At 51.8% G+C, this 12512-nt stretch overlaps 1 protein-coding gene across 6 annotated transcripts in view; it reads left to right on the forward strand.

Moving 5' to 3' along the window:
• MYH14 (myosin heavy chain 14) overlaps positions 1–12512 on the forward strand; it is an 88168-nt gene that overhangs the window by 52040 nt on the left and 23616 nt on the right. For all 6 annotated transcript variants that reach the window (XM_043899891.1, XM_043899892.1, XM_043899893.1 and 3 more), the window contains 8 exons: positions 1213–1334; positions 3813–3882; positions 4005–4165; positions 5395–5503; positions 7313–7444; positions 8291–8497; positions 9901–10038; positions 11835–11958. In XM_043899891.1, the coding sequence (XP_043755826.1) occupies positions 1213–1334; positions 3813–3882; positions 4005–4165; positions 5395–5503; positions 7313–7444; positions 8291–8497; positions 9901–10038; positions 11835–11958 (1063 nt within the window). The remainder of the gene's footprint in view (positions 1–1212; positions 1335–3812; positions 3883–4004; positions 4166–5394; positions 5504–7312; positions 7445–8290; positions 8498–9900; positions 10039–11834; positions 11959–12512) is intronic.

Here is a 12512-nt window from a genome sequence, read left to right on the forward strand (position 1 = left end):
CCTGCCAATGCAGGAGACCAGGGTTCCATCCCTCGTTGGGAAGATCCCCTGGAGAAGGAACTGGCAACCCACTCCAGTATTCTTGCTGGGAAGTCCCATGGACAGAGGAGCTTGGTGGGCTATAGTCTGTGAGGTCACAAAGGAGTCGGACACGGCTTGGCAACTAAACAAACAGCAACAACAATATTTATATATTTATTTGGGTGCACTGGGTCTTAGTGACGGCATGTGGGATCTAGTTCTGCCAGCAGTGATCAGACTATGCCCCGCCCCCTTCATTGGGAGCCCTGAATCTCAGCCACTGGAGCAACAGGGAAGTCCTTGAAAGTTAACTACCCAAAATAATAATGCACGTGCTTTGTTCACCTTCCTAGACTACACTATGCAAATTCAGTCCTCTTGTGCTCCTTCCCCTCTACTCTTGCTCTTTGCCACGTAATGCTGTCAGTCATTTACTTTTGACGTTTATCAGTGATGTCTTGTGGAGAAGGAAATGGCAACCCACTCCAGTATTCTTGCCTAGAGAATCCCAGGGACAGAGGAGCCTGGTGGGCTGCTGTCCATGGGGTCGCACAGAGTCGGACACGACTGAATCGACTTAGCATGCATGCATGCATTGGAGAAGGAAATGGCAACCCACTCCAGTTTTCTTGCCTGGAGAATCCCAGGGACAGAGGAGCCTGGTGGGCTGCCGTCTATGGGTCGCACAGAGTCAGACACGACTGAAGCGACTTAGCAGCAGCAGCAGTGACGTCTTGACCTCACTTATTGTCAGTCTCTTGCAGTGGACAGTGAGCTTCCCCGGGGGCAGGCATGTCTGCCTGGCACATAGTAGGTGCTCAGTAAATTATAGGTTGGTGGTTCAGTTGCTAAGTCATGTCTGACTCTTGCGACCCCATGGACTGTAGCCTGCCAGGCTGAGAGTCCATGGGGTTCTCTAGGCAAGAATACTGGAATGGGTTGCCATTTACTTCTCCAGGGAATCTTCCCGACCCAAGGAGCAAAGCCGCGTCTGTTACATCTACCTGCACTGGCAGGCGGGTTCTTTACCACTAGGGCCACTTGGGAAGCCCAAAATTATAGGTTGAACCAGATGAAATTACCTACCGTTTTCGACCTGCCCACCTGCGTTCCGCTGCCGGCTGCCGGCCGGTGAGTGGCGCCCCCGTGTGGCGGCCGCTGACCTCGCGCGTCTGTTGCTGCTCTCCGCAGGCGGGGAAGCTGGACCCCCGGCTGGTGCTGGACCAGCTGCGCTGTAACGGCGTCCTGGAGGGCATCCGCATCTGTCGCCAGGGCTTTCCCAACCGCATCCTCTTCCAGGAGTTCCGGCAGCGGTGAGCGGCATCGGGCGGGGTGGGGCCCGGTTTGGAAGCCACAGCATCTGCATCCAAAGCTCCTCCCTCCCCGGCCGCTACTTCTGGGCGGGGCGGGGGTGTGGCCTCGGTGCGAGGGGAGGGGCGGGGCCTCTGGGCGAGTGCCTTTGGTTGCTGAGTCTCAGCTTTCTGTGTTGTGGGAAAGCAACGTCCCCTTCAGTGGGCTCCCCGAGAGAAAGCGCATAGAGCACTACGTTGCAATCGCAACAACCATTTCTTTTAAAAAGGCAGTCGAGCAAGAGAGAACAGAAAATATCAACATATAAGATCCCTGGTGATTGAGAAACTCTGATAAACACATTTCTCAATCACCAACAGAAACTACAGCACATTAATACATGATATTAATATATTGTGTATATGATATTTATGTGGATGTATGTATACAGTAAATATTAAAACAAAAATTATGCTTCACATAAGCTGTATGTAGCAGAATCATTCGCTAGAGAATGAGAGCCCCATATACAATTTAAAAGTTTCCTATTAGCCATTTATTTATTTATTTATTTATTTTTTCAGTGGGTTTTGTCATACATTGACATGAATCAGCAATAGATTTACACGTATTCCCCATCCCGATCCCCCCTCCAACCTCCCTCTCCACCCGATTCCTCTGGGTCTTCCCAGTGCACCAGGCTTGAGCACTTGTCTCATGCATCCCACCTGGGCTGGTGACCTGTTTCACCATAGATAATATATATGCTGTTCTTTCGAAACATCTCACCCTCACCTTCTCCCACAGAGTTCAAAAGTCTGTTCTGTACTTCTGTGTCTCTTTTTCTGTTTTGCATATAGGGTTGTCGTTACCATCTTTCTAAATTCCATATATATGTGTTAGTATGCTGTAATGTAGCCATATTTTTAAAAATGAAAAGAAACAGGGGGAATTAATGATAACAAGAGAGTTTATGTAATCCAATACAGCCAAAATATTAGATCATTTTAACATGTAATCTGGAGAAGGAAATGGCAATCCAATCAGGTAATCTTGCCTGGGAAATTCCATGGACAGAGGAGCCTGGCAGGCTACATACAGTCCATGGGGTCACAGGAGTCAGACACGACTGAGCACCCACGCAACAGGTAATCAACATAAAAATTTAGTAGTGAGACATTGTGCATTATTTTGTTTCTTACTGAATCTTTGAGATTCAGTGTATGTCTTCCACCCATAGCACATCTCAGTTTGGACACAAAATTTCCAGTGGCCAAAGGGAAATATACTCCTATTAAGGCAATGAAATTGTGTTTAAAAGAAAAATATTTTGCACTGCATCAGTTTTTAAATTTGTTTCGTTTAATTAAAATGAAATGCAATCACAAATGCAGGTCCGCAGTCGCCCCAGCCATCTTTGCAGAGCCCAGCAGTTGCATGTGGCCAATAGCAGTACATTGGACAGCTCAGGTCTGCAATTTCCTCCGCAAAGTGTGGTCCCTGGATCAGCAGCATCAGTATCACCCAGCAGCTTATTAGACATGCATATTTTGGGGCCCCTCCCCAGACTTACTGAATCAGGATCTGCATTTTAACAGGATCCTTGGTGACTGAGAAACTCTGATACACGCAGGTGCACACACACACATTTCCCAATCACCAGTTAAAAAATATGGCATATGAATATATGACATTAATACATCATGCGTATGATGTATATGTATGTGTGTATGTTGTATATATCATATCCATTGTTTTTAATGAAATGTCATGATCCAGGGAGAGGGCACAGCAGGGGAAAGGCGCTGAGGATGGACACGTATGTGTTTAATGAAATGGACACAAATTTGGATTTGCACAGAGAAATGTGAAAGAAACAGCTATAAGGCACTTAACTGAGGACCTGACACATAAAAAGTTCAAAAACATCAGCCCCCGTTTGTTATTATTCTTACACTTCCAAGACACACCTTTTACATCTCAATGACCTATGCACGTATGCGTGCGTGTGTGCATGCGTGCTAAGTCGCTTCAGTTGCATCCAACTCTTTGCAACCCCATGGACTGTAGCCCACCAGCCTCCTCTGTCCATGGGATTCTCCAGGCAAGAATACTGGAGTGGGTTGCCATTTCCTCCTCCAGGGGATCTTCCCAACACAGGGATCAAACCAGGTCTCTTAGTCTTCTGCATTGGCAGGGGAGTTCTTTACCACAAGTGCCACCCGGGAAGCCCCAATTTCCTTTGGTGTTGGTGTAATTAAACACTTGTAATCAGCACGTGGTGTATCCCAGGAGGGGAGCTTTTACTGATGACATTGCTCTTGGTGATATCAATGCTCTCAGTTTGGTGAGCGACCCTTGGTGATATTGGAATGGTTCTTTCTCTGACTGTTCCTGTTGTCATTGTTATTTGCTGTTTGTCCCTCTGAGCCCAGTGCCTGGCCATGGGGACAGCTTGCTGTTACTCTTCACCCTACCCCACCCCTCTCTCCCCATTGCAGGTATGAGATCCTGACGCCCAATGCCATCCCCAAGGGCTTTATGGATGGGAAGCAGGCCTGTGAGAAGATGGTGAGTGAGAGGTGGAGTGCAAGTGTGTGTGTGTGTGTGCATGGTCTCAAGTGGTGGAGGTTGAGCTGGAAACCTCCCCTCTCCTCGCCCCTCCTCCTCACAACCCCCCCCCACCCCCACAGATCCAGGCTCTAGAATTGGACCCCAACCTCTACCGCGTGGGACAAAGCAAGATCTTCTTCCGGGCAGGCGTTCTGGCCCAGCTAGAAGAAGAGCGGGACCTGAAGGTCACAGATATCATCGTGTCCTTCCAGGCAGCTGCCCGGGGATACCTGGCTCGCAAGTAGGGCTCCACACTATCTCTTGGGGTCACATTGGCCAAGACTGATTCAGGGAGGGTTGATCAGATGTCCCCAGAGGCTGGTTCAGGGAGGGGTTGACCAGATGTCCCCAGACGTGCTGCAGGAAGGAGTTGACCAGCTGGCTCCAGATGGCAGGGCCTCTGGGATGGTAGAAGAGCTGAGAAACAAAAGGATGGAACCACTAGACACCTAGGCTTCTTGGTTCTACAGTCCCTGAGGCTCCTGAATGATGTTGGGACCACACAGAAGAGCTCAGTTCAGCCATAGGGTGACCAAGCATCCCAGTTTGCCTGGGACTGGAGGTTTCCTGGGATGCATGATCTTCATGCTAAAACAGGAAGCCCCAGGCAAACTGGGTTGAGGTGGTCACCCTAGTGGCCGATACCTCAAGGGACTCCAATCTGGAGGGGGAGACATACGCCAGGACAAAGTGTCACAGTCCAGGGTGAGATGTGCTTCAGTGGGGGTCGTCCAGCTACAGGGAGAGGCCCTGCAGACCAGGTAGATGAAAGACCATGGGGAAGGTGTTCCAGGCAGGAGTGACAGCCTGCCAAGGCCTGGTGATGTGAGAGCCTGGCACATTTCAGGAAGGTGGGGAGTTTTCAGGAAAGTTCCCTTCTCCCTGGGAACTGGCCCAGAGGAAGGATCAGAGACTAAAGGACTCCCCAGACACCAGGCTGAGGGGCAGGGACTGTGTCCGGGGGCAGTGGGGAGCAGCAGAGGGCCAGGTCAGCTGTGGATGTAGCAAGACCTCTCTGGAAGCATGTCAAGGATGGGCTGGAGGCTGGGAAGGAAGCTGGGGTGTCCGGTAGGGTAGAAAGTGAGATCTGAACTGGGGATGGGGCTGTGGGGCCAGAGTCAAGGGTAGAAAGACTGATGGACTGCACACACGATTTACCGACAATAGAACAATGCCCATGGCTGGTGGGGCTAAGTTGCTTGTCATGTCTGACTCTTGCGACCCCATGGAATGTAGCCCACCAGGCTTCCCTGTCCATGGGATTCTCCAGGCAAGAATACTGGAGTGGGTTGGAATCTTCCCAGCCCAGGGATCAAACTCAAGCCTCTTTCATCTCCTGCATTAGCAGGCAGGTTCTTTACCACTAGTGCCACCTGGGAAGCCCAGTAGGCATTTAATAATGGTTGCTAAGGGGACAGGGCCTGGAGGAGCCAGGTCTCCCTTCTCCCACCTGCCTGTCTCCCCACTCAGGGCCTTCCAGAAGCGGCAGCAGCAGCAGAGCGCCCTGAGGGTGATGCAGCGGAACTGTGCGGCTTACCTCAAGCTGAGACACTGGCAGTGGTGGCGGCTCTTCATCAAGGTGAGGGCACCTGGAGGGGTGACCCCAGTGGCAAGGAGACAGGTCCTTGGGGCCAGATCTGCTTGGGCAAGTGACTTCCTTGGTTTGGGCCTCAGTTTTCTGCATCTGTAAAATGGGACCAATCAGCCCAACTCTTGTTCCTTGGGATTCTTCAGTTAACAAGTGACAGAAAATCTGAATCAAAGCAGCATGGGTAATAGATGCGGGATAGCTTTAGGTGCGGCTGGGTCTAGGGTTGAGTTGGGTGTCCCTAAGATCCCCTAGAATTCAATGATTCACTGGAAGGACTCACAGAACGTAGAAAAGCTGTTACACTCATGGTTACAGTTTATTACAGTGAAAGGATGGACATTAAAGTCAGGAAAGGTAAAAGGTGCATGGGGACAGCCCAGACTTCCATTTGGGTTCTTCACGTGTGGGTGGGGCTGGCCTGTCTCTCCAGCCAGAATCACACAGTGTAAAGTGCGTCTTTCACCACGGACTTGGACTAAGAACTTTGAGGCACACTGTGAGTGGCCAGTGACTGCTGCAGGCAAAGTGATCCTGTAGCAAAATGGGGTACAGTTAGTGCTGCTTGTCATGTACCCTGGACTGTTCTAGACTCTTGGTAAATATGAAGTCATCCATGCATTCTGAAAACCCTGTGAAATAGGGGCTGTTATTATTCCCAATTTTTTTTTTTTTTTTTGGTTTTTGGCCCGAGCAAGGGACATGTAAGATCTTAGTTCCCCGACCAGGGATCCAACCTACATCCCCTTCATTGAAAGCACAGTCTTTCTTTTTTTTTTTCATTTATTTTTATTAGTTGGAGGCTAATTACTTCACAACATTGCAGTGGGTTTTGTCATACATTGACATGAATCAGCCATGGAGTTACATGTGTTCCCCATCCCGATCCCCCCTCCCACCTCCCTCTCCACCCGATTCCTCTGGGTCTTCCCAGTGCACCAGGCCCGAGCACTTGTCTCATGCATCCCACCTGGGCTGGTGATCTGTTTCCCTATAGATAATATACATGCTGTTCTCTCGAAACCTCCCACCCTCGCCTTCTCCCACAGAGTCCAAAAGTCTGTTCTGTACATCTGTGTCTCTTTTTCTGTTTTGCGTATAGGGTTATCATTACCATCTTTCTAAATTCCATATATATGTGTTAGTATGCTGTAATGATCTTTATCTTTCTGGCTTACTTCACTCTGTATAATGGGCTCCAGTTTCATCCATCTCATTAGAGCTGATTCAAATGAATTCTTTTTAACGGCTGAGTAATATTCCATGGTGTATATGTACCACAGCTTCCTTATCCATTCATCTGCTGATGGGCATCTAGGTTGCTTCCATGTCCTGGCTATTATAAACAATGCTGCGATGAACATTGGGGTGCACGTGTCTCTTTCAGATCTGGTTTCCTCAGTGTGTATGCCCAGAAGTGGGCTTGCTGGGTCAAATGGCAGTTCTATTTCCAGTTTTTTAAGAAATCTCCACACTGTTTTCCATAGTGGAAAGCACAGTCTTTTTCTTCTTCTTTTTTTAAATTTGTGGCCAAACCAGTGGGCATGTGGGATCTTAGTTCCCTGACCAGGGGATCGAACCTGTGCCCTCTGCATTGGAAGGCTGAGTCTTAACCACTGGACCACCCGGGGAAGCCCCTCTCATCCCACTTTTATAGATGAGGTGACAAAGCCAGAAGTGGAGGAGCTGGCATGAGAACCCAGGAATGAGGCTCCCCTCAGAGTGTGAGCTGTTAGCTTCCAAGCCCAGTGGCCTCCCACGGTGGGAGCCAGCCATCCACACCCCATCCTGTCCCCACAGGTGAAGCCGCTGCTGCAGGTAACGCGGCAGGATGAGGTGCTGCAGGCGCGGGCTCAGGAACTGCAGAAAGTGCAGGAGCTGCAGCAGCAGAGTGCCCGCGAGGTGGGCGAGCTCCAGGGCCGGGTGGCGCAGGTAAGGGGCGGGGGCATCGGGCGGTGGGCGGGCCGGTGGGCGGGACCGGTGGCGGTGGGCGGGGCTTCCGACGGAGTCCACGGCAGGAATAGATTGCCGGCGGAGTTTCACTGGGGCGGAATGGGGGCGGAAACTGTGCTGTGGTGAGCAGTGAGATGCAGGGAGCAGGGTCCTGGGGATGTAGCCTGGGTATCTGGTGGGAGTGGGGCTGGTGCTGCTGAGACGAGATGCTCAGGTAGCTGGTCCAGCACGGGGTCAGGGCAGGAGCCCAGTTTCGTGGTGGGGCCGCCCTCCGCAGGCGGGGGATCTTTCACTGTTGCCAGTATTTCTGGTATCTTAAAATAACGCCGAAGCAAAGCCCTTCTCGTTCATTTTTCCTGTTTGCTTTTTCGGAGTTATTTCCTTTGGTTGAATTTTTAGGCGTGGGAGTAGTAAATGCAATGTGAGCTGACAGAAAGTCCTCCAGAGGCCATTTGGATGGAGGATGGACTGGAGATGGAGAAGCTGGAGGCTGGGAGGCCGGGAAGAGTCCACTGGGAGAGGATGAAACCTGAGCCTGTTAGGGTTATGGGGACAGAGTGGGGTGGCAGGGCAGGAGGGATGGAGGGGGACTGACGGACTATAGGGAAGTGAGGGAGACGGAGGAACCCAGAGGGCTGACTCGGTGACTAGGGCTCATCCTGAGATGACGGGCAGGTTGGGGGACTGTCTTCCATCCCTCCCTCCTGCCCGCCCCAGGCTCCCAGGGAAGACTAGATCAGGGGGCAGGAGACCCTTGTGCTCCGCGGAGGGCCATCCTGGGAGCACTGCCTAGCAGCCGCTGACCCCCCGCCACCCCGTCCCCAGCTGGAAGAGGAGCGTGCCCGCCTGGCAGAGCAGCTGCGCGCAGAGGCAGAGCTGTGTGCTGAGGCTGAGGAGACCCGGGGGCGGCTAGCAGCCCGGAAGCAGGAGCTCGAGCTGGTGGTGTCCGAGCTGGAGGCCCGCGTGGGCGAGGAGGAGGAGTGCAGTCGCCAGCTGCAAACCGAGAAGAAGAGGCTGCAGCAACATATACAGGTCTGCCCACCCCACCCCCCTGCCTGCGTGCCCGGGCCGCCTCCCCCACCCCTTCTGTTGACCCCACCCACCTCTGCTTTTGCAAACCCTGCCTCTTAAAAACAAGTCTCAGTTCAAAGTGGCTTAAGCAAAAGGACTACTTTTGTTTGCTCGGGTCAAATAATGGGAGGCGCTGGAATGGGTCAGCTTCAGGCATGGCTGGATCCAGGTGCTCAAGCAATTGCCTCAGTACCCTGCCTCTTTCCACCTCCTGGCTCCGTTTGCCTCTGTGCTGCTGCATTCCGAGGCTGGCTGCCCCCCCCCGTAGTTCCCCTTCAAACCCACAGATGTGTTCTACGCTTAAGGCACATCTCAGTTCAGATGCTGAATTCTCACTGGCAGGACTTCATCTGCATTTGTGCTTCATAATTTCTTCAGTGGAAACAAGTAGATTCACATCCCCAAGTTGGGCCAAACATACTTCAAAGTTTCCCAATAATTAACTGAGTGGTTTTCAATTTAAGAGAAGCTGAGTTAAATTGGAAATTCAGCTCCTCAGTCAGACTGGTCATATTTTGAGAACTCAGTGGTGTTTTAATCACTGCCTCTTGACCCCATTGGAGAGGGAGAGCCCTACCCTGTGGTTATGGAGATGGCCTCACACGCCACACCTGATCCTGGACAGATGTGCAAGAAAGCACGTTACTGGTCACAAATGCTCACAGCCTGAGGGAGGCGGCCGCTGTGACGAACAGTCACGGTGGGCTTGCACTCAGGAACGCAGTGAACCAGCTGCTGCTGTGGGAGGCAGGCTTAGTAGTAACAAGAGAGTGAGGTGACCCTGGGTTCCTGCAGGAAGATGTGACTGGTTTGTCTGATTAATTACGTTATCTTTTGGTGCACGACATGGCGTGCGTGATCTTAGTTCTCCAGCCAGGGACCCCACCCCCATGCCTCTGAACTCATGCCCCCAGCATTGGAAGTGAGGAGTCCTAACCATTGGACCACCAGGGGAGTCCCAATTGCTTTGTTTAAATAATTCCAAGGACTAGCAGGTAATTGAAGTATATAGATAGGGATAAGCAGATACCCTGTCTGGTCCCCAGGATATAATATCTGTACCCTGTATAGATATTGTATATAGATATCTATACAGACAGTGTAGACAAGGTATAGATATTGTATCCTGGGCACCAGGTTCTATGCGTTGAACAGTGCCTGGCCCCCCTACCAGGCACTCAATCAATGTTTATTGAGCCAATGAATGAAAGTAATGGTTGGGTCCTTCCCAGCCCCACCCAAGTGTGGCCCTGTCTGAGCCACACGCCCTGGGGGTCTGTGAGCCATCCCCACCACCCCCATCCTTCCCATCACACCCCAGTCCCCAGCCTCTGGGTCCTCACCCCACCTCCTCCACACTCCAGGAGCTGGAGACTCATCTCGAGGCTGAGGAAGGGGCCCGGCAGAAGCTACAGCTGGAGAAGGTGACAACGGAGGCAAAGCTGAAAAAGTTGGGGGAAGATCTGTTACTCTTGGAAGATCAGAACGCCAAACTGAGCAAGGTCAGTGAGCCCCGAAGGGTGGAGGGTGTGGGCCCACTGGTGGGCTGGGTCCGTCTCTGCATCTCCCACCCCCAGCATGCCCCACCTCTAGGAGTCTTTGGACTCTCCATCTTGGCTGTGTCTCCCCTGAACTTTTCCCATCTCCTAGCCTCTCTGTCACAGCCTCACTCCAGCCAGTGTTTACTGAGCAGCTATTGTGAGACATTATTTATCTCTGTGTCATCAGACACCCCAAAGCCTCATTGCTAAAAACAACCCCCATTTCATTACATCCCATTGTTCTGTGGGTCCGCTGAGCTGTGGTCCCCTTAGGCAGTCGCCATGACGTGATGGCAGGGGCTGGAAGGTGATGCCTGGGTGCTCCTTCATGCGGCCTCTCTGCTCACAAGAGAGCCTGGGTTTCTCATCTGGCAGCTCACGGCTCCTAGACAAAGAAGCAGAAGCAACCAGGCCTCTTAAAGGCTTAAGCCTGGAACTGACATCGCTTTCTCTGAATACTATACATCAGGTGTTGGCAAAGGTTTTCTCTAAAAGGCCCGATAATAAACATTCCGGGCTCAGCAGGCTGCTCTGTTTCTGTAACAGCCACGCAATTCTGCCCTTGTAATGTGAAAGCAGCCACAGATGGTCTGTGATCAAATGGGCGTGGCTGCATCTCAATAAAACTTTATTTATAAACACAAGCAGTGGGCCAGGTTTGGCCTGCAGGCTGTGATATGCAGACCATTGAGCTTAAAGCAGACTCAATCTAGATTCAAGGGGTGGAGAATTGGAACTCTGCCCATGGCTGGGCATGTGGTGAAGAGTCTGCTGCCATCTTTAACCTGCCCAGGGTTAAACCCCTGTGCTAGGCACAGGGAATATGGCATTGAACTAACTAGAAAAACATTTCAGTCTTCTTCACAAGGTCATGGGCAAGGGGGATGCTAGCTGAGTCACCCCAGGAAATCAACATAATCATACATTGTGAAATAATTATAAACTGTCAGAAAAGAACAGAAAACTATGGAAGGGGATGCTCTGACCTGCACTAGGCGTGGTCAGGACAGGCTTCCTGGAGGCCGTGGTGCCTGAGTTGAGAGCTCAACGATGCACAGGAGTTTTCTGGAACATTCCTTGAATGCAGTGGCTCTTCTCTCCTACTCTGTTCTATGTCTTCCTTTTTAAGGTAGTGCCAACCCACTGCCTAGATTTCCAAAACCACTCACAGTATGGAAAATGCTGCTCAAAAACTACAGAAATAATGAAAATAAATAAAAAATAATAAAAAGACAGAAAAGAAAAAAGTGCTGTTCCAGGCCAGTGCTTCTCAAACTCCCATGTGCCCAAGAATCACAGGGAGAACTTGTTAGAGTGCAGATTCTGACTTGGCAGGTCTAGGGGGGGGGACCCCGAGATTCCATTCCTAACAAGCTCCCATTTGGTGCTGATGAATCGGACCTGGAGTAGTGATGAGGCTCCAGAGCTCACCCGTGCACGCAGCTGAAGTGCAAGGATGTTCAGTGCAGTGATGTTTATAATAGCAGGTGATGCGAATCAACATGAGCATCCATCCGAGGTCCGATGGGTTAATGAATCGGGGTATCCTTCCAATAGTGGGAGCGTATGCAGGTAACAGTCCAAGAACTGATGGGGGTGGCATGGGATCATAGACAGTGGAGAAAGGGAAAGGAGGGAAGGGGGTGGGAGCCGGAAGGGTCAGGGAAGGAAGGAGGTGAGCAGAAACACAGATGGGAATGACACCCAAGATGAGTGTCGAGCCCCTGACTCCCACCCCCACCTCCCACTATGCTCAGGAGCGGAAGCTGCTGGAGGAGCGTCTGTCCGAGTTCTCATCCCAGGCAGCCGAGGAGGAGGAGAAAGTCAAGAGCCTCAATAAGCTTCGACTCAAATATGAGGCCACCATTGCAGACATGGAGGGTGAGCCCTGCACCCCTCCAGTGGGGGGCCTATGCACGCTCCAGTAGGGGCGGGGGTGGAGTAGGGGGGACAACCCTCATGTGCTGTGGGGCCTCAGTGGTCATATCTGCTAAATGAGGGCAGGAAGGAAGGCTGGGGACAGGTTGTGTGTCCTCCCTCCTAATCCAGTTCTCTTCCTCTCTCCTTGGTATCTTGGGTGACTCGCTCTAGCTGATGGTCCCACTGTTTCAGACACTTTTTTTTTTCCTCTCTGTCCCTTGCTGAGGATTCAGAAGCAGAAACAGAAGGGAGGGAGCACGGAGGAGGCTGGGAAGGCCTGGAGAAGAGGACAGGGCAGAGCCAGCCAGCCAGCCGGCCAGCCGGCCAGGCGGCAGGGGCTGGGGGTCGGGGGGCGAGAGGGGAGGACGGCCTCGGGAGTCTGGTCTGGGATGGGGCCAGTGGGCTGTCCCAGGGATGGGGAAGCTGGGAAAGATGGGGAGGGGTGGAAAGAGAGTCTGAGCTCAGCTTGACGCCCCGAAAGTGCGTGCGATGATTGGGGCGAGGGGGCTGGGGGT

The sequence above is a fragment of the Cervus elaphus genome, chromosome 4 (assembly GCF_910594005.1).
Source record: "Cervus elaphus chromosome 4, mCerEla1.1, whole genome shotgun sequence".
Lineage (NCBI taxonomy): Eukaryota > Metazoa > Chordata > Mammalia > Artiodactyla > Cervidae > Cervus > Cervus elaphus.